Source organism: Mycotypha africana (genome assembly GCF_025528875.1).
Source record: "Mycotypha africana strain NRRL 2978 chromosome Unknown BDF20scaffold_11, whole genome shotgun sequence".
Classification (NCBI taxonomy): Eukaryota; Fungi; Mucoromycota; class Mucoromycetes; order Mucorales; family Mycotyphaceae; genus Mycotypha; species Mycotypha africana.
In genome coordinates, this window is record NW_026515735.1 from 717,727 (window position 1) to 741,587 (window position 23,861).

The 23,861-nt window shown below is 38.3% G+C and overlaps 13 protein-coding genes across 13 annotated transcripts; 2 read left to right on the top strand and 11 right to left on the bottom strand.

Annotated features, from left to right (window-relative positions):
- The first annotated feature begins 294 nt into the window (after nucleotides 1–294).
- On the top strand, nucleotides 295–7,953 carry BDF20DRAFT_893368 (uncharacterized protein). Its single transcript, XM_053082347.1, has 6 exons — nucleotides 295–626; nucleotides 792–1,358; nucleotides 1,424–1,849; nucleotides 1,912–2,219; nucleotides 2,304–6,209; nucleotides 6,293–7,953. Exons 1-6 carry the CDS (start codon nucleotides 497–499, stop codon nucleotides 7,859–7,861), a joined length of 6,906 nt encoding a protein of 2,301 aa, XP_052932354.1. The 5' UTR covers nucleotides 295–496; the 3' UTR covers nucleotides 7,862–7,953.
- BDF20DRAFT_893373 (ATP synthase subunit) lies at nucleotides 7,954–9,709 on the bottom strand. The gene is made up of 5 exons (XM_053082348.1): nucleotides 9,436–9,709; nucleotides 9,167–9,338; nucleotides 8,874–9,052; nucleotides 8,648–8,805; nucleotides 7,954–8,530 (listed from the first exon to the last, which is right to left on the bottom strand). The coding sequence occupies exons 1-5, from the start codon at nucleotides 9,557–9,559 to the stop codon at nucleotides 8,126–8,128; spliced, it is 1,038 nt and encodes a 345-aa protein (XP_052932355.1). The 5' UTR covers nucleotides 9,560–9,709; the 3' UTR covers nucleotides 7,954–8,125.
- A 425-nt stretch (nucleotides 9,710–10,134) lies between these two features.
- Nucleotides 10,135–11,028, bottom strand: BDF20DRAFT_907893 (1-methyladenosine methyltransferase catalytic subunit Gcd14; the record flags this gene model as incomplete). Its single annotated transcript, XM_053083422.1, has 2 exons — nucleotides 10,135–10,424; nucleotides 10,515–11,028. 2 exons carry the CDS (start codon nucleotides 11,026–11,028, stop codon nucleotides 10,135–10,137), a joined length of 804 nt encoding a protein of 267 aa, XP_052932356.1.
- Nucleotides 11,029–11,689: 661 nt separating this feature from the next.
- BDF20DRAFT_146957 (uncharacterized protein) lies at nucleotides 11,690–13,435 on the bottom strand. The gene is made up of 6 exons (XM_053074787.1): nucleotides 13,094–13,435; nucleotides 12,898–13,025; nucleotides 12,674–12,799; nucleotides 12,518–12,597; nucleotides 12,340–12,436; nucleotides 11,690–12,264 (listed from the first exon to the last, which is right to left on the bottom strand). Exons 1-6 carry the CDS (start codon nucleotides 13,179–13,181, stop codon nucleotides 12,118–12,120), a joined length of 666 nt encoding a protein of 221 aa, XP_052932357.1. The 5' UTR covers nucleotides 13,182–13,435; the 3' UTR covers nucleotides 11,690–12,117.
- Nucleotides 13,436–13,509: 74 nt separating this feature from the next.
- On the bottom strand, nucleotides 13,510–14,030 carry BDF20DRAFT_827556 (uncharacterized protein; the record flags this gene model as incomplete). Its single annotated transcript, XM_053078172.1, has 3 exons — nucleotides 13,510–13,671; nucleotides 13,735–13,891; nucleotides 13,963–14,030. The coding sequence occupies 3 exons, from the start codon at nucleotides 14,028–14,030 to the stop codon at nucleotides 13,510–13,512; spliced, it is 387 nt and encodes a 128-aa protein (XP_052932358.1).
- A 38-nt stretch (nucleotides 14,031–14,068) lies between these two features.
- BDF20DRAFT_893383 (ribosomal L28e protein family-domain-containing protein) lies at nucleotides 14,069–15,704 on the bottom strand. The gene is made up of 6 exons (XM_053082349.1): nucleotides 15,578–15,704; nucleotides 15,395–15,504; nucleotides 15,227–15,330; nucleotides 15,014–15,126; nucleotides 14,655–14,931; nucleotides 14,069–14,584 (listed from the first exon to the last, which is right to left on the bottom strand). Exons 1-6 carry the CDS (start codon nucleotides 15,637–15,639, stop codon nucleotides 14,510–14,512), a joined length of 741 nt encoding a protein of 246 aa, XP_052932359.1. The 5' UTR covers nucleotides 15,640–15,704; the 3' UTR covers nucleotides 14,069–14,509.
- A 1,845-nt stretch (nucleotides 15,705–17,549) lies between these two features.
- BDF20DRAFT_893388 (histone deacetylation protein Rxt3-domain-containing protein) lies at nucleotides 17,550–19,154 on the top strand. The gene is made up of 3 exons (XM_053082350.1): nucleotides 17,550–18,333; nucleotides 18,409–18,719; nucleotides 18,791–19,154. Exons 1-3 carry the CDS (start codon nucleotides 17,820–17,822, stop codon nucleotides 19,034–19,036), a joined length of 1,071 nt encoding a protein of 356 aa, XP_052932360.1. The 5' UTR covers nucleotides 17,550–17,819; the 3' UTR covers nucleotides 19,037–19,154.
- On the bottom strand, nucleotides 19,155–19,866 carry BDF20DRAFT_893393 (uncharacterized protein). The gene is made up of 3 exons (XM_053082351.1): nucleotides 19,799–19,866; nucleotides 19,497–19,687; nucleotides 19,155–19,428 (listed from the first exon to the last, which is right to left on the bottom strand). Exons 1-3 carry the CDS (start codon nucleotides 19,814–19,816, stop codon nucleotides 19,266–19,268), a joined length of 372 nt encoding a protein of 123 aa, XP_052932361.1. The 5' UTR covers nucleotides 19,817–19,866; the 3' UTR covers nucleotides 19,155–19,265.
- Nucleotides 19,867–20,706: 840 nt separating this feature from the next.
- On the bottom strand, nucleotides 20,707–21,014 carry BDF20DRAFT_893401 (uncharacterized protein; the record flags this gene model as incomplete). The annotated part of the gene is made up of 1 exon (XM_053082352.1): nucleotides 20,707–21,014. A coding segment is annotated over exon 1 (226 nt), but the record flags the coding sequence as incomplete, so codon positions are not given.
- A 94-nt stretch (nucleotides 21,015–21,108) lies between these two features.
- BDF20DRAFT_924676 (uncharacterized protein) lies at nucleotides 21,109–21,932 on the bottom strand (the record flags this gene model as incomplete). The annotated part of the gene is made up of 1 exon (XM_053084692.1): nucleotides 21,109–21,932. Exon 1 carries the CDS (start codon nucleotides 21,787–21,789, stop codon nucleotides 21,109–21,111), a length of 681 nt encoding a protein of 226 aa, XP_052932363.1. The 5' UTR covers nucleotides 21,790–21,932.
- A 98-nt stretch (nucleotides 21,933–22,030) lies between these two features.
- Nucleotides 22,031–22,799, bottom strand: BDF20DRAFT_806560 (uncharacterized protein; the record flags this gene model as incomplete). The annotated part of the gene is made up of 2 exons (XM_053076526.1): nucleotides 22,031–22,282; nucleotides 22,350–22,799. Coding segments are annotated over 2 exons (702 nt in total), but the record flags the coding sequence as incomplete, so codon positions are not given.
- Nucleotides 22,800–22,965: 166 nt separating this feature from the next.
- BDF20DRAFT_893416 (uncharacterized protein) lies at nucleotides 22,966–23,335 on the bottom strand (the record flags this gene model as incomplete). Its single annotated transcript, XM_053082353.1, has 2 exons — nucleotides 23,255–23,335; nucleotides 22,966–23,182 (listed from the first exon to the last, which is right to left on the bottom strand). Coding segments are annotated over exons 1-2 (174 nt in total), but the record flags the coding sequence as incomplete, so codon positions are not given.
- On the bottom strand, nucleotides 23,322–23,531 carry BDF20DRAFT_893420 (uncharacterized protein; the record flags this gene model as incomplete). Its single annotated transcript, XM_053082354.1, has 1 exon — nucleotides 23,322–23,531. A coding segment is annotated over one exon (156 nt), but the record flags the coding sequence as incomplete, so codon positions are not given.
- Between the last annotated feature and the right edge of the window lie 330 nt (nucleotides 23,532–23,861).

Below are 23,861 nucleotides of genomic sequence, written 5' to 3' on the forward strand. Positions count from 1 at the left end.
CAAACCTAAACTTTTTCAAAGCATAAAAAATTCAGGAACGAACAAAAAAAAAAAAAAAAAAAAAAGGAAGTTTCATATTCATTTTGCTGTCACTGTAAACTAGCGGACTGAAAGTACATAATGAAACCAGAGATCAAAAAAGGCCATACCAATGAAAAATAGTCTTGCTCTAAGTAAGCATAATGAACCCATGAGGCTATAAGCCAGGAGGGAGTGGCTCTTGCAAACGATAATGCCTGTGAACCCTATCTGCCCCCGCCCCTTTTTTTTATGTGTGGGGAAATGACCAAAGCCTTTTTTTTTTTTTTTTTTTTTTGTGTGCCTTTAGCTAACAGGAAAACAATTTGTTGTTCCCTTGTTCTACAGTTAGATGATAATTTCTTGATTCCAGCCTATTCACATTCATAAGCCTCTATAGCTTGATACAATTCCATTGTCTATTATACGTTCTAAATATACCTCAAAAAACTATTGACATTTTGTCCACAATCTACTAATGTCTCATTCGACATCTACAGCTAATTCTAATAATAAACTTTCTTCAAGTTGGGACAATAAACAACATTCTGAATTGTCTTTCTTTAATCGTGTGTTTGGTCACCACTCTTCTTCTGAGTCATCTCGAGGTAAAGTATAGCAGTGATTTAAGGAGGAAAAGAGACAAAGAAACCTATTTTGAAGCAATTGTTTTACTCGAATATAAAAAGAAGGAGAAAAGCAAAACAAAACTACAGTTGATAACCCTTCTTTTCTCTCACTTTACTTATCTTTCAATTTTCAATTACTTATAGCTGGATCACCTATACCATCGTCATCAAGTTCATCTCATCTCACCATAACTACTAACACTTCTCCTACAACCAGTGCCCATAACAACAAACGTAAACATTCGCGTCATAACCGTAATTCTTCTACTGGCCAGTTATCCACTTACTTATCGCATAAAAATAACTCTGCTACAACCGTTGTTACCGCACCCATATCTGTTCTGTCAACTCAACATATGAGGCAGCACCAACACCAACAGCATCGAAGACGTTCATTCGACAACACTAAACATACCAATATAATACCCGATACCTCTAACATGAAGGATGTTATCGCCCCCAGCACTGCAAACTACAACAATAAAGAGCTATCACCTATACCATATTCCTCAACATCTGCCAAAATCAGCTCCAAACATCAACATTATCAACAACCTTTACCCTTCCCTAGAGGGGGCAGACAAGTAGGAGGCGGAGATACATTGCGGCGAAGTAACTCTATTGAAAGACAGTATTTTAAGCCGACCACCAACGAACAACCTCAGCAGCAACCGCGGAAAAGGCATCTTTTCAGATTTGGAAAGAAGAAAAGTGAGTTCTTTATGTTTAGTATATCCGCACATAGAACACTAATCCTGCCTCTGCCATTGCAATAGGTCATGGTCTTACAAATCATGCTAATCAATATCATGATTCCTCGAACACCCTTATTCCACGTAAAGTGTCGAATGATAATGCAAGCTTATTAAACGATTTATCATCTGCATCCGATGTCCAACGCTACTATTATCAACATCAACAAACAAAGGAAGATCACAATCATAATAATAAGAAAAAGGGCTCATCGTTTTCATCTTCTTCGTCTTCTGCTGCCACAACAATGAGCAACAGCCATAACAATAGTAGCAGTAACATCAATTCCAACGGTGGCAGTGGAAACAGTAAAAAGAACCACCACTTCCATTATGGCCATCTTCATTATCCTCATCCACATATATTGCATCATCATCACCATCAAGGCAGTAGCAGCAGTAGTAATAGTAACAATAAAAATGACAAAGATTCATTGTTGCAATTAAAACGTGAGTACTATTGTTGAGTTCATTCCATCGAAAACAGATGACTAACCTATTCAATATCACAGTGGACCAAAATTTTGAAAAAATGGATGGGATTGTCAATAAGGAGTATTATCATGAGTTAAGCACAGCACCTACTGCTACAGTGTCCCCCATACCATCTGTGCTTCAGCAACAAGAGGCTCCTAAGAATAGTAACTATGACGTTTTGGAAGCCTGGGCTCCACCCGATAGTTGGGGCGTACAACTACCTTCTACAACTACAGCAGTGAATCTACTGGATGAAGATACACAGCAGCAGCAACAGCAGCCATCAGGAGAATTTGTTGATTATCACATGGATGTTCAAAATGAGGCACCGCCTATAAAATATGTAAAAGTCATTTGTTGACATTTGTACGCCTCTTTTATTTGGGCGATAGGAATGAGCTGACATTATGCTAATTTATTGTTGTAGGCAAATATCAAGGTGTACAGACCGGATGAAACCTATAATACCCTGCATGTTCCTTTGGACACAACCGTCATGGAAATATTACATAAAATAGCCAACAAATACTTCATGTCGCTCGATATTAACAAGGTCAACCTCGTCATGCGAAGACATAATAAAGAACGCGTCCTGCACTTACCAGAGCGCCCTTTGCAACTACAAAAATTATTGCAAGAACAAATGGGCTATATGGAAAGTGATAAGATTGATGACTGCACTTATCTCGTCAGATTCCAATTGATGCCTAACAACATGGCAACAACCACCCCTTCACACCAGTTATCGCTACAGAACGAAAAAGATATGGTGGGTCAACATATTGATTTGCAGTCAAGGTGTCTGAATACAATTCCTATATTCCTATATCACCATGCACACCGTATTGTTTCACTCGATATTTCCAAAAACCTTCAAATCATCATTCCGCAAGATTTCGCACAGCAGTGTAGTAGTGCGCACTTCAAACAATTGTGTATTGCCGATAACGAATATGTTCAATTGCCTTCTTCACTGAAACACATGATCTCACTAGAACATTTGAATATCTCTGGTAATAAGCTCAAAGAGCTGGATCATGCTGATCTACATGTATTGTCTCAGTTGAGAACTTTGCGAGCTATCAACAATAAGTTGGAAGCATTGCCTGCATCCTTTGCTACATGCTTCAAGCGCTTAACATCCCTTTACATATCCAACAATGCATTTACAAAGTTTCCTTTGGTCGTCTGTAGTATCAATTCTTTAACTTATTTGGATGTTAGTTTCAATAAGATACAAGTATTTCCCGACGAAATCAGCCAGTTAACAAACTTGGTGGGTCTATATGCTATCGCAAACCGTTTAACTGGCGCTTTACCTTTAAGCTTCACTTATCTGACGAAGCTAAGAGAACTGGATTTACGTCAAAACTTGATATCAGACTTGGAAGTAGTGTCTCATTTGCCAAGCTTGGAAGTGTTACTCATGGACTATAACCCTACCAGCATCGTTCATTTTCGACTCAGGAACTTGAGGCAGCTGAAAATGTATAAAAATCACCTTACGCAATTTAACCTCTCTCTACCATCTGCGAATGCTTTATCCGCTTTGACCGAACTCAATTTGTCTTGCTGTAAATTGTCCAGTTTGTCGGAAGACCTCTTCCATAATGTTCTCAACTTGGAGCGCCTTATTTTGGACAGTAATACCTTAAATCGTCTTCCTTCCAGCATTGGTGCCCTACGAAAATTGGTTAGATTATCGATTCAAAATAATAACTTGGAAACACTACCTGATGAAGTGGGTCAATTGGCTGAATTAAGAACATTGGATGCTCAGAAAAATAACTTGAAAGTGTTGCCTCAAGAAATATGGTTATGTGCTTCTCTACAAACATTGAATTGTTCTTCCAATTTATTGGAATCTTTTCCAGAACCAATCTGTATGACAGCAGTGGCAGTAGCAGCAGCAGCAGCAGCAGCAGCAGCGGCCGCATCTTCTGCATCTTCCTCTTTCAGCCATACCAACAGCCTTTATGTCAATACAAACGCGACGGAATCACCAGCTATTTCTGACACTACTAGTAGTATGAAAGCTAGTAGTCGTAAAGCATCATTAACAACCGTAACAATCAATAACAGCAGCACCGCTACTGCAGCTACTACTGCATCACAACAACAACAGCAACAGCAAATGGATTATTTCTCCTCGGATGTACATTCGCTTGCAACACCCATATTGAACAATAACAACTCCCCCTCATATCCTCATCTGGTATCGTCTTCCTATTCATCTGACCAAGTAATGGTTCATCCTCACCAGCAATTACCTTCACAGCCACAGTCGACCCCCCTGTTACAACCGCCCTCACAACAGACGCAATTACAACAGCCAAACTTCAATCCTCCTAGCTTCTTCGCTAGTCCGCGCAATCATCCTCCTCCACTCTCTCTTTCACTTCGTCAGCTGTTTTTGGGCGATAACCGTCTCACTGATGACGTCTGGTCTCCTCTTTCTCTATTTCTTGAGTTGAGAACCCTAAATTTGTCCTTCAATGATTTGTACGAGATCCCCCCGGACGGCCTCTGTCATCAACATCTATACGAACTATACTTATCTGGAAACCACTTGACTTCGTTACCTGCCGATGACATTGAGCGGCTTCAGTATCTACGCGTGTTGGCCGTCAACGGCAACAAGTTACAAACATTGCCTGCTGAAATTGGCAAGCTACGTAAACTGCTCGTATTAGATGTCGGTAACAATGTTCTGAAATACAACATTGCTAATTGGCCTTATGATTGGAACTGGAACTGGAATTTGGGGTTGAAATATCTGAACTTATCAGGAAATAAACGCTTAGAAATACAGAAAAGCACAGCGCAGCTTGTCCCTAGTACAGGTGGAGTAAGCAACGAACATGATATGCATGTTGAGGCCAACCTGAACGGTACCTCCTCCGTAGGAGCACATGGAGATTATTATCACCAGCATCATTATCATCATCCTTACGCTATCAACAAGAAACAACAGCAGCAGCAGCAACAAAGAAAGGATTTAAGTGATTTTAGTGCTCTTACGCGGCTTCGTATGCTGGGGCTTATGGATATTACTATTTTAGGCGTGTCAATACCAGAGGAATTCCATGATCGACGTGTTCGTACTTCACCTTCTGAGGTGAACCGTATGTCTTACGGCGTAGCAGATTGGTTGGGCCCGAGTGATCATCTGTCCACTTGGGATTTGGTAATGCCTCGTTTCAGGGGAAAGGATAATGAATGTCTATTTGCTTTATTTGACGGATGCCACGGCGGTAGTACCAATACGACCACGAATAGTACTACAACGAATGCGAACAAATATCATCATCAAAACTATAAAGGTGGAACAGCAGCTTCGACGGCTTCTACCGCAGCAATACCAACGACGCATATCAATACAACGAGTGCGGCTAACACTAATTCTAATACTAGCTTGAACAGTAGCAAACTGACGAAGGAATTAAACGATATGTTCACCTTACAATTTACTAAAGAATTGGCCTCACTTAAAAGTGACGATACTATTGTTTCCGCTGTGCGTAGAGCGTTTCTTAGTATGGAGCAACATTTAGGCCAACAACAACAACAACTACAATTACAAAGCCAGCATAATTATCAGCACACAAATACGAATTCTTCATTGCCTTATCAGCATCCTTCATCATCACCCAACGTTGCTGGCAATAGTGGTGGGGCTTCAGCTGTTGTTTGTTATATTGCAGGTACCAAACTCTATGTTGCCAATGTTGGTGATGCTCTAGCTGTTATCTCTCGCAACAACGGCCAAGCATTTGAGATCACCCAAAAACATATTCCTCTGAATCCTAGTGAAGTGTCCCGTATTCGTGCAGCTGGAGGTTATGTTTCTAACTCAGGGCTCCTTAACAATGAACTGAATGTGTCGCGGAACTTTGGTCATTTCCACTTGATTCCTGCGGTAAACTGTAATCCATTCGTGTCCACCATTGATTTGGCAGAAAATGACGAGTTTGTAATTATCGCATCGAGAGGATTATGGGACAGGATGACGTACCAGACAGCGGTCGATATTGCACGAACGGAAAAGGATGATTTGATGGCAGCAGCACAAAAACTAAGGGATTTTGCTATAACCTATGGTGCGAATGATAATCTAATGGTGATGGTGATCGGTGTCGGCGACTTGTTCATGAATAAACGTGGAAATAAAAGATACAACAAGTATAACAACCGTAGTAACGCGGGAGCCGGAAGAGTTATCGGTGGCGGTAGCAATGGTAGTGGATCAGGTGTAGATATATTGGATGATGGAATGATGGTAAAGAGTAGCAATAAACGAAATAGAGGAAAAGAAGAAATACCCGTGGATTCCGTAAGCATCAAAACATATATGATATGTAGATTTACAAAATGTGAACAATGTTTTTTTTAATGCTCTCCTTGTCTCATCATTAGACACTGGCCAGATTAGAAAGAGAAGTGGCACCTCCTATTGATGAATTGGCACTTGTGTTTACTGATATCAAAAGCTCTACTCAATTTTGGGAAACGCAACCTGAAAACATGCGGGCCGCCATCAAGATTCACGATGCTATTATGCGTCGTACACTACGTAGTGTTGGTGGCTATGAAGTGAAAACGGAAGGTGATGCGTTTATGGTCTGTTTCAAAAACATAACAGCTGCTCTTTTATGGTGTTTTACTGTCCAGCTTCAGTTGTTAGAAGCTGACTGGCCGGCAGGAATATTGGATACAGAAGAAGGTCGTGAAATAGAAAAAGATGGCGTCATAGTTTATCGTGGACTTTCCGTTCGAATGGGTATCCATTTTGGTTCACCTGTATTTGAACGAAATCCAATTACGAAGAGAATGGATTATTTCGGTCCTGTGGTGAATAAAGCAAGTCGAATTTGTAATGCTGCCGATGGTGGACAGATTTGTGTTTCTATGGACGTGATAACGGCATTGAGAAATTTCCCTAGTATGTTTGAACAACAGCAAGAGGCTATGTTAGGAAATCAAAGTCGGCATAATAGCAGTAGTAGCAATGGCCTTGAGCCTACAACGACAATGATCTCTATTGCTGCTAATGACGACTTCTTGGACAGCTTCCCTATCAATCGAGATTTGATACAATTGAAGCAATTGGGTTTCCATGTGGTTGAACTAGGTGAACGTCGTTTAAAGGGATTAGAAACGCCAGAAACTCTAAGTTTGGTTTACCCAAAACAACTATTGAGCCGTATCGAAGTAGATAAAAGTCAGGCTATTACTGCTACTGCGAATACCGCTGCTAATAATGGAAACAACGTTACAATGTCGGCTATAGCTACAGCAACAACAACAGGCGCCAGCAGTGTCGTATCAGCCAAAGAACTCGGAACGTCCTCGCTAGGGGTTTCGCCTAGTGTATCAAATACGAACAGTATAGGTCCTGCGTCGCTTCTTACAAGCCCTGAACTAAATGCTAGCCAAGCCTCGACTGATTATTTGTCTCCGCGCCCATTTATAAATGGTAATAGCAGCAACAGGAAGGCAATTCGTACCATTGATCCAAATTTGGTCTGTGCTATGAGTAATCTGGCTATACGATTAGAACGCTTAACTTCTGGAAATGTACAACTCACACGGCATCAAGCAGGCAGCACCATAAACAATCAGTACACTCTTCAACAACAACAGAACTCTTCTTCTACCAGTTTGTTAGATACCACCACCAGTAACAATAACTCAATGATACCATATACTAAAAGTACAGCCTTTAATGGTCTTGGATTAATGTTGGATAGACACTTACGAGAAGATGCTACGGATGAAGAACTGATCATGATGATGGAAAACTGTGTAACGCGAGTCGAAAATGCTGTTTCTTCTTTATATTTGTCAAAAATGGGACGCTTTGCTAATGTATTAGAGAAACTAGCTGAAGCTACCAATTTGGATGATTCCCATATTTTGAAAGCTTTACAAATGTACGCTGAGATTCAAAAGCAACAAGAGCAAGACGAACAAGTTAAATTATAGTTTCATTCGCCCTCATACCAACACTTTACACTTATATCCATTATTCATATCACTTATACTGTATCATATAACATAAAATAAATAGTAATTTACTTGTAGAGAATCATGTTTTATTTATATACGATAAAGAGCAAGTCAAAAGTAATGCTAAAAGGCCCAGGGATATCTATAAGACTCCATTAAAAGATGAGCAGGGAGCAAATGATGCAATCCTATAACCATAAAGTAATAGTCTTATCCATGGAAAAAAGAAAGCAATCTTGATTATAAAATAGGGATATAACTGTTGATTCTATCTTTCTGATTTTGTGAAATACATTCTGCGATCCAAACAATATTTCTGATTTCCTGCTCCTTCAGTTTGATATAAGCATAAAAGACACCGTAGTTAAATTGTTGTTGGAAAGCTTGTCGGTTTAAGAATACCTCCATTTCAAAGAATTTATCCTCTAATGTCTTGCCGTTTGTACTGTCAAAGAAATTGCGGTACTCGTGAATTATTTCACAAGTAGACTTCACTTGATCCATTTCGTCAGCAATGGCTAAGCGCGCATTTCCTTCAGGATACAAACGACCAATAGTAGGGAAAAGCTTTCTACGGTCTTCTTTTGGCAATTCTGTACCAAAGGAGTTGATGGTTATATTGATCGTACGTCTGTCCGCTTCAAACTGGAACAAACAATTTTCATAAGAATAAAAGAATCAAAAGTACCATTCACTTACTCTGTTAACAAAAGGCATCGTACGAGGACATTTATAACTTTTTCTCATTTCAGCAATACTTACACGAAGGATATCAGTCATGACTTCAGCAGTGGGTCCGCCGATATTTTGGCAAAAATTGAAAAAATCTTCAAGATAGGCTTTATATAGGGTATTACGGATAATTTCAATGTTGAGCTCGTCCAAGTCGTGAGCACTTAAGCAGTTGGCAAAGTATGGCGCTGTTAAATATAGCGTTAAAATACTTATTCTAGCTTCAGACGCGTCACTGTTCGCATTTTTGAATTACCTAAAGGTGTTTCAACTAAAACGGTGTTGTAAAGTTCGGATACCGTGGTCGCAACACATAAAGCAGGCATTGTATCGAAAACACCAAGAGGATGACAACGGTCAAGTAATTCGTGAGTATCACGTTCATGAAGTGTGCCCGTTATAATCAAAATGACATTATCAATCATATATCCATATCTAGATTAGGGGAGTAACTGTCATATCAGTACATGTACATGAAACATTTGAGATTTTTTGATCCATCATATAAGAAAATAGTTAGTATTTCTTACTAATATTAATATCACATACGTAATATAATCCAGGAACTTAGATAGAGGTTGAACAGCATTACTGCGAACGTACTCAAATTCTTCTACAAGCTTTTGTGTCAATCTTTCAGAGATTGTGGAAGTGGCAATCGGTGAAGGTTCGTTTTGTAAAAGTGTGCCGTAGTCAGTTGCTCCCAATTGAAGACGAAGGTCTGGTAGAAACAAAGTTTTGTATGAATTTTTTTGGTTTCTGAATCTGTTAGTATTGAGGAGTATGAGTTTCTCGGTTCTAACATTGCAAGCTTATACCTTCAAGTGTTTCACATTGTGTAAAGTTTAAGTATTGTGTGGAATTGAGGATGCCTGAATAGTAACCCCTCAGAATGCCATCGACAAAACCATCATTCTCGTTGTAGATGAGTGCACTGGCCATGATGTGTAAGTTGAAACAAAACAAGTGTTTTGAAATGTCCTGTGTGGTTACAAGAAAAGAAGGTCCAAAAAATAAAGAAACACACACATAAAAGGATAAGTTAAGTCAGTGGTGTTTGAATTCTCTCTGCGCTGCTCAATGCCATATAAAGTATGTAAGAAAGGACTATCTGAAAATAAGGATTATTCTGCCGTATATTGCTGCTTTAACCAACAATTCTCCTGTTAAAAGCCATCCATAGATTTTTCATCAAAACACTTAGTTAAATATGTTTACTAAAACAGAGTTATCTTCCTTGTAAGAATGCTTATTGCTTTGGATCCATCACTTTATCAAGATCAAATCAAGTGAACGTAAATAATATTATGTGCAATGGAAGGATCTTGAAGAATGATGACCAGAATAAGTGTGTCTATATTAACTATGCTAAATGCTTCAGATCATATTTATAGTGATACAATAAATACATATAGTAGAAGATTAAAAAATAAAGCGATGAGAATAACGATGAATTTCTGTCCATCTTTTTTATACTATTTCTTCCTGAATCATGGTATATCTTCAGATTTCTCCACCTATGATGCTGTTGTAAAGGGTAAGAAGGTTGCAAACGTCAAATAGCTAGTATGTCCTCTTGTTTCGCCTATTGTTTTCGAAACTAACATCAAATTTGCCGCTTCTTCAATCTCTTGAGGTGTCACTGTACGTTCATCTCTAGCTAATCTTCGTTTTACACCAAAAGAATCCGATGGAGGCAAACCCTTTTCTTTTCTTTCTCTTGCATCTTGCAGGGCTGCTGAAAAGTCGAACTTTTGTAAAGGTGTAACTATATGTTCTTTGATCAAACATTCATACATTGTAATTTCTAAGGCACAATTCCATAAATGATAGTTAGATCAACAGTAGCACGGGTGGTATAAAACCATCAAAATCAAAAGTGGGAAGAATAGCATACCGACAAAACCATGCTGCTCTAAAGCGGTTACTGACCGCGCTACTTGTTCAATACAAGGACTGAAACAACAAATCTTTCCCGTTCTATCTTGTTTAAATGCTTGTTTAGCTGAAGCAATTGCATCCCAAGGCGCTGGTAAATCTAAAAATACAGCATCCACCAAATCATGCAACTGAAAGCCTTCTTTACAGACATCACGGTGATGCATTTTTATTATATCTCCATATCCGTGTTCCTTGAATTCCCTTTCAGCCATTTTGGCACGCTCTTCATGATATTCGAATGAATACAATGTACCAGTAGGTGCAATAGTACGGGCAATGGAATGAGAGAATGACCCTGATCCAGTGCCAGACTCTATCATTTTAACACCTGGCTTTAGACCAAGTTGTGCTGTGATGAATGAAATGTCGGCTATATACAAGATCTGTGTACGATGAGGAAGAACAAGTGTCCATAATTCCGGTGTAGGGTGTAATAAATAAACAAAACCTCTATAATTGGATGAAACCATCTAGATGTATGGACAAAGTATAAATAACTACTATCTCTATGTTAAAGCTTGTTGACTAATTTACCTTGGAACCGAATTCTTTTCCGATCATGTCATCATGATGGAAAGTACCAAATCGATTATTTAAGGTTTCCCCTCTCTTCACGTAGATCGGAGACATGTTTTCTCTTGTCTAAAGTAGAAAAAAGGACCCTTTGAACAATTGCGCCTTTCAACCACCATGAGGTAATAAATAGGTTACTTACAACGTATACGATGACAAGATCATCTTCTTCAATATACTTTTTCCAACCACTGAAACTCATCTATAACTAATCAATTTCAAAACCAAAGAGAAAAATTCAAACCGGTCAAAAAAGAATGATTTTTTCTTCACTGTCCGACATTTGTTATTTTGAATCAAGTTAAGTTCAAAGAGAAGAAAAAAATTTCTACTACAAACATTTTCTACTGCAAAAAAATTTACCCCAGTTGAGCAAACCGTATCAGTGCTCCACTTTAAATTTCTGAACACTCCCCCTTTGGCTGCTGTACTATTCTCGGTCCTACTTTGCCAACTTATTTCATTATTGGATTTCAAAGTAAAGAGTATGCTAACACAATAGCTATTGCCCCCCCATATGCAAAAGCATTCTTCATTATCCTGTCAACATTTATATCCACTAAACTACATATTTATCCATTTCAGTCACACTCTGTTCTTCAACGTTTTTGTAATGGTTACAACCTCTCTTTTCAGATATAGCCTGCAATGCTCGTGCATTGTTTTCTCAACGATTGTATAATACTATCAATAAAAAACTCTGTCGTATCCATCTCAACCAAAGAAAATTGCATTCCGTATCATGACAAATAGGCATAACTTTTCAAACCTTCTAATTGTCCTTTGTCAGTTGTAGTTCAATATAGAAACTTCATTCTACAATCTAGCCTGCGCTTTGAACGTATCTTTACCACAAATGAAGGTTTATCTTTTTGAGGGTTTTTATCAGTATAGCAATTCACAGATTTGCCCTTTTTCCTTCTTACAAAATTACAATAGGTTATACATGAAGAAACTATGATAGTATACTAAGGTTCTTCAGCGTTTTACTTGCGAGTTGCTCTCTTCTTAGCTTTAGGTGAACCTTTGCTTAAATTGAGATGTTGCTCAGGAATCCAGGATTGATCCAAAACCATCTCACCCTTCTCATCACGATGGGTGGGCTTTTCATTGCTTTCAATCACCTTTTTAGCCTTGAGAAGAGAGAGAGAGATGAGTTAGTATAAAGTCCTTTCAGAAGGGCCAAATCTCCCGAATATTATCCTTACTTTCTTTGTCTTCTTTTTGGTGTCTGCAAAGAATGCTTCACGGATAACATAGCCAACACCAACAGCACCAGCAATCAAGACAATATACAAAACAATGCTATTTCGACCATCATCATGGCAAATGAAGCGAGTCAAATGAGTCCTAGGTGGCGAACACTATTGCAATAAAAATACTTACAGTTGGGGGTCAAAGAAGGAATTCTCTGGATCAGTCACTGTAATGGTACCGTTATAGCCTACAATACGAGTGACAGTTTTCTATAAAGCATGATGTAAGCAAACAATGGGTAAGCATTGTGTTTCTCAAGATGCTATGGAATTGACTTTCACTTACTTCGTTTAATAAGTCAACGTAAACTGTCAAACCATGATCTCCAGGAGCAAATTCAGAGTAAAAGTTATAAGGAATTTGTAATGTGGAGCCAGGTTGTAATAACTTTTCATAACGACTGGCTGTCAACTACAAAATGAGCATGAAAAGAGAAGAGAGACCACAAAGTGAGCCTACAAGTACGTATCATTTCTGCCACAATTTTTTAATTGGGTTTCAAGACTTACGTTACGGACAGATTGACTGAAATCATCAGCTTTAAACACTTGTCCGGAAATAGCAAACACAGTATAAGGTGTATCTTCTTTGCTAGTAACGTCCAAAAGTACTTGGTTACGCTGACCGTTCACAATCACTAGGTAATCAAGCTACGTTAGACAATGGTGAGCGTCAAAAAAGTGTAGAACCCATTGAGATGCTTACATCCGAAAGGATTATTTGGAAATTGAGATGTAACCGAGATTTTCGTAGGAACGTGATCGGCAGAAAGTTCAGCAGAGACTATATTCATATGGGTCAGTTGTTCAATCGGACACCTATACCAAAGACCCTTATGCGCGTCTAATTATCTCTCGATGTATATACCTAATCCACTGATGACAGTCAGACCAAAAGCCAGAACAGAAGTCAACTTGACCATTATAATTGAAATAACAGCAGGAAAAAAGGGAAGTGTATAAAATGTCAAAGAGAAAGGAATAGAACGAAATAAAAGAGGGATTGTGTTGCAAGCGCACAAAATTTTGCTTGTTTGCTATTGGTTGGTTTATTTCGCCAAAAGTACAGAGATAAATTGGATTCCGTCTAAAATCGTGGTATGAGTTTCTAGGACGCTTAATTCACAATGGATAGCCTTCAGACGTTGCAATTTGGGTTAAAGGTTCTTTTAGGTGGGATTTTATAGCTTCTGCTTTTGCCTTCAAAATGCCCAAGTCAGTAGAGGGCAATGCAACCAAACATAGTAACATGTTACCGACACAAGTGACGAGAACAACTCCGTTCTATTGGAAAACGTCAAATTAGCAAAATAGCGTAATCCCGTTTGAGATTTCTAGCATATTCACCTCACAATAAACAAGCTGCGACTGTAACTTTTTGTAAGCCCCGGTATTCATTTTTTTGTAAGTGTTCCATATGTTTGCGCATATTGCTGAATAAGTGCTTGCATCTTTGTCGTTGTCTGCAGCAAACGATATTAGAGATCCTTCACTTGTCATTATACTAACAAATGTCATAAGAATAAAGTCGACGCATATAAAAAAAAAGAGAGAGAACAGAAGTTTTTGATTTACATTGATGCTTTGATGCCATTATTTGTTGTTTGACTTAGGACATTAGCGATGACTTTGGGTTTTAACATGAGCAGCAAATTAATTTTACAGAAAGGGAAAAAGGCAGACTGAAATTTAGAATTTTCATGAGTGCGAATTACATTGATTTTTTCAATGATATTTGTAGTACTTATGATTTGAATCACGCGGATGTAGTTTTTAGGCAACTCAGCACCAAAACAGATAAAGAAATGCTCAAATCTGAACTATACACTGTCAAAATTGACTTTGCTGGGATAAAGCTTACGGGTAAAATGGTTGTAAGCCTTTACAAATGTTTGTATCCATCTCGAGCATGTGGAAGCATTCAAGCAGGATAGCCCACTTTTAGCTGCGCGTGTCTGCTTTAACAGTCTATGCCACAACTTAGGTACGAAACTGTCCCTTTCGAGTGTTGAAATTGAAATGACAAGCTCTGTGTTTATTAAATAGTGATAATGTGCTTTTGAAAATGTAAACATCCTTTTGGACATAGTCTATATTGATATCCTGCCTCGAATAAGTAAACTTATGCTTTTTCCTCTTCCCATTCGAACTCTCCTTCCATTTCTGATTCTCCCTCATCAGACACAAATTCAACGTCCTATGATTTGACAAATGGTTAAACATCAACGAGCCTTCTCAATAAATAACTAGAGGTGTATGAAACTTACTTCGTCTTCTTCTTCTTCTTCTTCTTCGTCTTCTTCTTCTTCTTCTTCTTCTTCTTCTTCTTCTTCTTCTGCATCTCCATTTTCGTCTTCCAAAACCTTCTTCCAGATTTCTTCACTGACATTGAGCGGTGCATCACCATATGCCTTACTCTTCAATCGTTCAATTAATTCCTTCTCAATCGATTTCTCAATACGTGCCGCTGCTTCTGCTTTACGTTCACGGTTCGCTTCACGTCTTTCTAACTTCTTCTTAATACCGACCAACTGAGGTCTATCCCTAAATTATTGTGCAAAACAATTTGATAAAGCTTATCAGTATATAAATGAATAAACTAAAAATTTGGCAAGTTTTTCCTTACTTTTCTTTAAGTTTCAATTTACGCATACGAATCAACATCTGAGTGAGTTTTGTGAGACGTTGTTTGCATTTGTGAATCAAAAAGTTGGGCCAATATTGTAATTCTTTGTCGATCTACAGGTAAAATAAGTGAAAAAGGATGGCAAGAATGAATTTTTGTGTGAATGAAATCGAATAGCGACAAAATGAAATGCTGCTTGTTCGTATTACATACTTGTGCTAATGCTTCTGCGTAATTCTTTGATAACTTTTTCTTTTCCCACATTTTTGCTGGACTATGTGCACGTTCAGGTGTTTTCATATAGAGATACAGAATGCCTAATGGGAAAATTGCTCGTCAAAACCGGAGTTGCATGGATGCTCTTAAAGTACCAATGCGTACCTTTCTCTTCTCTTACTGTAGCATATCTACTATTAGACAAGGGACATGATTGTCTATTGAAAAGACCAGTGACATTATATGGATTTCGATCGAATGTACCCGTCTTTGTTCTAACAGCAAAAATACAAGTTTCCTTGAGTTCACGGCAGGCTAATCAGAAGCAACCCCATAACAGCTACTTACTTGACTTTATATGAAGAGAAATTATGATTGAGAATTTGCCAAACAACTTCGTCAGATTGCATATTACAGATTTTTACAGTTGATAATAACGAACGATGGATTTGATTCCGTTCAAAAAGAGTAATTTGTTGCGGAAGAGCATAAATTCAAAATCCCCCTCCTCACATGCGGACAGTTTTTCATTGCACAAATAAGCCACAAAAGTTGAAAATCCCAATATTCCTCAATGTTACATTATAGAATTTTTGTTAAACGCAATCTATTGTTCACAAGACTCTATAAAGATCATCTGCAATATCTGGAACACTGCTTTGTTTCCCTTACTGCCTTTGTTCAGTCAACAAGGAACATTCTTGTCAGTCATTTAAGATTAAACCGGCGAAAACGCTCACTTGGGGAATTTTGTTGGAACTGTGTTTTGCAGGAAAAAGGGGGGTTTCCAATCCCAATTTTACGAGTCACACCGGCAAATCAACGATTACCGTATTAAATTAAAAAGATACTTGAAACTTCTAACCTTTATACATTAATAAAATTGAACTTGTATTTTGTAACTTTTTGGCAACGGCAACAAAAATCCGTATAGCAGAACGAAACTAGAAATATCTGAATACAATGACAGAGAAGGATGTCGGAATGAAACGGACTTCAGAGGAACCATCCGATCCCTCAACCGATAAGTATAAAAAGCAGAAATTGAGCGATGAGTCACAAGTTGAACAAGCATCATCAACTGTTGAAGACTCGAACTTAGGAATAAGCCAGGATGACGAACATACAGTGCAAATTGTGGAAAAGGGTTTGCAAGACACAAATGTTCTGTCAGGGCAAGGTAAGCAAATTGGATAGCAATACCTCTCTCTTCCATTCATGGCTAACTAGTGTCATCGATAATAACAGAAGTGGACTCAGCAGCTCATTCTTCGACCTGTAATAATAGTTCCTTTGGGTTGTTTTGAATTTTTAAATTTTGTGCAATATCATTTATACTGATGGTGTTTACGCTTTCCTTCAAACTATAGCAACGTCCATTAAACAAGGAAGAACGGATATCCGAGCCTCAACGGACAACTCACAATCAGAACAAATCACTAATGAGCAACTGGTATTAGCGCTTACATCTGTTCAGGATGCAGAAGCACCTGTGGACTCTAATACTGCAACTGATGGCGAAAAAACCGTAGGAACAACGGGTGGTCTGGTACAACAGCGAGAAGCCGAAACAAAGACAGTCGATGATGCCCTTACACAAGCAGTGGGAGCAAACACAGTGTCATCAACAAGTTCAGAACCTGTTACATCAGATCCATCATTGTCATCCACATCAGTCCAAGAACAGTCATCTTTTCCCGCTTCCGCCGTTGGACCAGAACATATAAATTCTAAAGCACCTTCCACAATGCCACCGTCGACAACCCTTGAGTCAGTTCCAGCAATTACCACTGCAGATATTCCGCCGATAGTGCCAGTATCTCCACTAGCGAAGCAATCTTCTATTCCCGATGCATCAAATAAAACAACTTCAAGCTCTCCCATTGTTATTCCTGCACCTACTATACCCACAACTTCCAATAATACTTTGAATAATAATAATACACCTATTGTAAAGATGACGCCTTCGCCAGCTGTAACCACTTCAGTCAGCAATCATCATAATAACAGCAATGTAAACAATATGGCTCCTAACCAACAACAACAGTCTTTATCTGCCGCTCTGAATAGTTTACCGGATATCAGTGCCGCTTTGCGTCGTTTAAGTAATGCTAGTGTATCAGCTTCGGTTATTGAGCAACTATCCTCGCCACGCTTGCCAAACATGGGAAATTTACATGATCGTAAAGGGTCTATTGAAAGCTTGCCATCCGAGATTTTAGGTAATGCATTAGCGGCTGTGGCAGCTGTTAGAAATAACCAGGTACCCCACAATAGTGCTTTAACAATACAGAACCGGCAGCAACAACAACAACAACAACAGCAGCAGCAGCAGCAGCAGCAGCAGCAGCATCCATTACAGCAGCAGCAAAACAACACTAATGCACATGCAACAGCCACCGCTATAGGTAACCTAGCGGCAATTACTGCCAATATCAGTAACTTATTACATTCAGGCGGTTTCCACCGTAATTCATTCAGTCAGGAAGATACCCAGAAATTAGCTGCTGCTGTAGCAGTGGCACGTAGCAATAGTATCAGTCAACAAGGTCAATTACCAGTACAGGAGCAACAACGTCGTAAAAGCTCAATGAATTTGATGGGAAATGCTTTTTCGAATATGATTGATCAAGCAGCTATGATGTTGGGAAGGAATAAAAGTTTTGGAAGTGAAGGAGGAAAAGTGCCCCCACAGCAGCACCATCAGCCTTATTATACTAATTCATCGCTAAAAGCCAACAACCTTACCCATTTCTATTCATCGCCGCAACAACAGCAACAACAGCCACATTCTGTGAATCATCAATCTCTTCTTAGTATACCATTACAGCCTCAACAACGCCCGCCGGCGCAGAAAGATGTCAAACCTACATTGAAAGTGAATAATGATCAAGTATGGAAGTCGATAGAAGGAACAAAGGAATCCTTTCTAGGCTTTTATCTGTATTCACCGCAATTTTTGCTGCCAAACCTAGAACGCAATGTGAATGGCATCATAGAGATTCGAGTACCTGCGAAATATCTCACTTATGGAAATGTTAAAGTGAAAAAGAGAGCATTATGGGGAACCGAAATATATACGGATGATTCGGATATAGTAGCAAGTAAGTATTTGGTCAAGTTATTTGAATGAAATTGAATGAAACGTTCTGACCAATTTGGCCCCCATATTGTTATAGTGGCTATTCATTCTGGTAAATTTGAACCTCAGTTTATTGAGTCAACGTTGGATACGGAAGATCCATTTGTGTTAGCCGTGTCTGGTAAATACAAAGAATCCTGTAAAGCAGCCAAGAAGCTGGCTCTTCGTGGCAAAAAATACATCAATCGCAACAATCGGCTTTTCCCTGACTTTGATCTGAAAGTCACTGTACGCGTTTTACCAACACTACAACACTATGCAAGCTCTGTACGACATAAGATAAAATCACGAGAATGGAGAAAACATGATGGAATGAGCCTTTTTGTGACCAAAGTCGAAAAAATAAAGGTAACAAAAAAAAAAAAATGGATACTGTGGCGCAATTGGAGACTGAAGCATTGGTTTTTATGTTGAAATAGCGAGGAGAAGCTCAGTTGAGAGGACGCATTGGACTTAAATCAAATCATCATCATAAAAGTCCTCGGAAACAATTGTTTGAATGTGATGACTGTAAAAAAGTCCAGCCCGAGGAAAAAACGAATATAGCATCTTCAATGACAAGTATACCTGATTCTGTCGGCTCGATCGTAAGGTATCGAAGAACGGAGAAAGGTCGTGTAAAAAAGCCTCCTAGAGTGCTACGGGTATCTCAAATAAAGCACTAAAAACGTCAGATCAAAGACGTTGTAATGAACCCAAGCCACCTAATGCCTTGTACCTCTCTATGTCTATTACAAATACTAGATTGTCGTTTGAACTGAATTAAAGAGTGAAGTAATGAAAAATCCACTTTTTATTTCCTTGCTTTCTTCAAATTTGAGGGAATAAAAATATAAGTTTGTTCAGGGTATTTCATGAATAGGAGTCTTCTATTTAAATATAGCTCTCATTTCATTATAAATCCTCGAATTGACGTGCTAATTCTTCTAATTCAGCCTTTGAACTCTTATGCTTCTCTTCCAGCTCTTCATATTTGGCTTCCATTTCACTCAACTCTTGTTCAAGTTTGATTACTTTGCGCTCGGATTCCTCCGCTTTTAAATCAGCATCGTTGAAACTAAAGTTATTGTTACTAAAATTAGAACATGCACAAATTAACTAACAATATGACAAGGGAAAGTTTACTTTTGGGTCGCTTCTTTGAGTTGTTCTTCAGTCTTCTCTAACTGTTCTTCCAACAATTTCACTCTGTTCTGAAGAGAAGACAACTCATGGTCCTTGGCGATATGTTCTGTTTCCAATTGTTTGACCTGCGCTTCGAGTTCGTCCGCACGAGCGGTTGCATTTTCTGCTTCAGCGCGAAGAGCTGCAATTTTCTATAAAAAGTGTGTATAGCAATATCACGATATCAGAAATGCTGCAAAATGATAAATCAAACAAACAAAAAAACACGTAAAGCTCATCATGTCCTTCTTTATTCTCCTTACCTCTTTAAACTTTTCCATGATATCTAGCAACTTAGATGAGAGGAATAAAAAATGAAGAAAAAGGAAAGGAATGAACTGGGGGCTTTTTCTAATTTTAAAGAAATAATGAAAAAGGGAACGGGATATGAAAAGAAACATGCGAATGAATGTCTAAAAGGGAAATGGATGCAAATGAATATAAGGAAAAGCGTTTGGCTAACTTTATCATTTTCTTTTGTATTGTTATGGGCTCTTAGTAAAACATAAAGAGTATAGACCTTTTTCCTAAGAGTCATGCAACAAGACACTCTTGTTGGATGAATAGGCTGCTACTTGGAAGTAAGGTATGATTCAAACCTGCTTTAAAATCATTGCTTCTCTGCACTCCGAGTATGTCTTTATGTACATAGATAGATTCGCTCGGAGCAATAATAACTGGAAATCGACATTAGTCAAAGCACCCCAGCAGATACCATATTAGGGATAGGCAAATTCCAACCTTACGCTCGTAGATGAAGCATACTTGAGCCGTATTGAAGAACGCATTACAGACGTGTTACGCTCAAAAATTTCTGAAAAGTAAAGTATTCATTCAAAAGCTTTATTCGACTGTCTACAGTATTTTAACTAATATTTTAGATGAAATACATTTTTTTTTGGACGATTAATATTTTCATTTTAGATGAGTTGCAATTGTGTTGTAGACCAAAATATAAACCGTTTAAACAATGATTCAAATTCCAAAAACTTGTTAGCAGTGCGAAACAAAAAAAAAAAAAAAGAAAAAAAAACCGTACTATTCCTCACCTGTAATGATCTAAATCCTTGAAATACAAGGAAAACCGTGTTTATTACGGCGATTATTTCTTCTTCTTCGCTGGCTTGAAAATGTCGGGTCTTCCCGCTCCAGACCAAACTGCTTGGGATATAGTCATCATGTTGATAGCGGCGTTAATGTCTCTCTGCCATAGCTTTAGACATTGCTTGCAATGAAGAACGCCGGTACCCTTGAATCCAGGGGTATTAACAATTTGCATATCATCATAGAAACAGAGGCTGCATGTTTTAGAGGTTTTGAATTCATTGATTGTGACAACAATCAATTGACCTTCAGCTTCACGTTTCTTCAGAGTTGCAAAAAGTTTACCGACAACACCACATCTTTGCCCTTTCAGCTTGACTACATCTTTTCCAAACATTCCAGCACCAAACACAATCAGTGGTACCCTTCTAGGGAATCCTGAGTACTTATCGGCCTTCCACTTCTTGTCACTTCTAAAAATTATCAATCAGTGCGTAAGCTAAACGATGAACATGTAATTCATTGATACTCACTTGATTGGCGGCTGTTTGTCAACATTCTTTCCTTTCTTCTTCTTCTTCTTCTGCTGTTTTTTCCTCTTCCTTGCCTTGCTTCTCTTTTTGCGATTGTACTTGGCCGTTCCATGAGTCAACATGTTGGCCATAGTTTCGGGTGCTCTTTGCCTTCCTTGGTACAACGTAAACCGGTCCTTTGCTGTTTCATGTCCATAAAAACTAAAGAGAGCGTCTAAGTTATTGAGCATATAACTGGTGAACGCCTCATATACTCCTAGACGAGAGGTCTTTGACGAGGGGATTTGACTTTCTACTAGATCTATTCCTGTAACAGCTTTTATACTGTTCAATTTCTTACAATATTTCGTTGACCCTGCCATATGATAGTATTCGGATGTAGTGCATCTTCGCACTTGTCTGTTATATTCAAGGCCAATAGCAGCAGTAAAAACAGACTTTCTTCCGGGATCCAGGGTAATAGGTAAATAAGTATTGTCAACTTCATCCAGAGAGAAATCATCAAGAGTGAGGTCAAATTTTTGGAACGAGGCACCATGGCCAGATTGTTGTCTTTTATAAAAAAGAAAGTCAACTGAAAACCCATCCGTTCTGACAATATTACCAAAGAGCTCTTTGTTATCACCATTCGGTGTTAGTTCAGAGATACTACAAGTGCCCAAGAAGTTAAAGCTCATACATTATACTCGACTGCATACCGTATTAACTGTATGCTTACCTTTTGTACCTGAGTTTCTTGAAATCAAAGACATGGAAAAACAGCTCTAATTGGCTTTGGTAATTGCGGGGTAAAGAACGTTTCACAAAAGAAGACAGAGCGTTCACGCTCAAGGTAATGAACCTCCATTGAACGGAAACCTTTGGCAGTAAGGATAGCAATTTTGGAAGAGGACGTCGTCGTACGTCAAATGGTTTATGATCATCGTGTTCGCTCTCAAATTCTGCGTTCAAAGATAACAAAAAGGGTACGAAAGACCCAGGATCAGCAGATAATGTCTTCATGTTCACTTTCTTCCCCAGCTTCTTCTTCCAAGGTTCACAAAAGGTTTGGATCTTTGCTTTTATATCTTTGGTAAGGTAGTCATCAGTTGGCCATTTAGGTTTTCCTTGGCATATCTCTTGATAGCAGAAATCACTTGTGACCTTTTTGACAAGCTTCCAAGGCATACACTACGCAAGATGAGAGCTTTTTTTAAAATTCATGTAAGACCCCAAGTAATATTGAGTTGCAACTTACCACAAATGCCGTTTGTATTTTATATATCAAAAAATAGAGAAGTTTCTCCTCAAAATTTTCCACTATACTGTTCGTATAGGAAGTAGCAATTTCGGTGCATGCTTCTGTAATGGCTTGACTAAGTCCAGGAAAGAGCTTGACAGGGAAGACAATCTTAGGGTAAGTCGTTTTAAAAGAATCAAACGAGCTCAGTAATTGTTGTGATATCAGCCTACTATTTGTTGGTCTTTGTCCATTCACTAGCTGTATCATAGAGTACCAGAAATTTTGTGTAAAGATACATTTAATACACTTTGGCTCAGCAAGAGCTGCATTTTCCAAGACGTAATAATTCACAAAGAGCTTCGCTCTAAGAACCAAGTTGCGAATAACAGAACAAGCTTCAACAGCTTTTGACTTGAATGTGTTACGATAGTCACCAAAAACGCAGTTATCAAGAGGCAACCTTCTTGTAAACGCCTTGTAATTACTTCCCAAATGATGTTGAAAGACCTCTGCCTTTGATAATACATGTTGAGGACACAGAGGAGAACGCACCGATTTATGTCCTGGTTGCTTGCATTTGGTACAACAGGTATTGTCTTTATCCGGTTCTTCATTATTCTCTTTCCTTGCTTTCTTCTTTTCCTTCTTGATTTCAAAGTTCTGTTTGCGTTTTCTGCCTATCGAACCAACTATAGGTACAATGAGGTCGCTTACTAACGATGAATTTACCAACTTTTGAAGCCACATGAGGTGCTTACCTTGATCTGCAGTTTCTGTCTCATACAATTGACATTTAAAGTATTGTTGGGTGTAATGACCCCCTTTACCGCAATCAATACACGTTACATCTAACAGTACACGATGATTAATCTCTACGTATATATATGATCAGGTATATAGGCTTTCAAAAGGCAAGTTACCATTAACAGCACTTGATTTTTTCTTTTCAAAAATTTGCTTTTTCTTTTCATAAATTATTGTTTTGAACATGGGTCATAGTATGTATCTTAAAAACGTGAAATAAAAGTGAAAGAGACAACATTTGACTCTAAGAAAGCAATATATTTTATAGTGCTTATCTTTGAAAGTCACCCATGAACGCATACAAAAACATTGACAACAGTTAATATAACCATCCCATTCCGCTATGGTATCTGTTATACTATGGCCCTCAGCCCTCTATCTATGGTTTGATGTCAATCAGTTCAAAGTTAACCTTTTTTGGAATTCTTGTCCAAAAAAGGTACCAACGAATATCTGGTTGGGGTCTCGGAACACATCGTCATTTACTAAAAAAGTTGTCAAGCTTTTTGTAGTTTGTCCTATTGCAAGGTAACATCAATAAAACCATTATTGGCGACTTTCTTACTGATAGAGACTAATTTCTAGGGTTCGATTCTATGTCATCCTTAATGCTGCTTGAATATCACTGAATAATTGAGTATCCAAATATCCAAATACTATGGACTTTTCTAAAAATATTTTTTACTAAATCTAAAATTAAAATGTATATTGTCCATTAAAAAT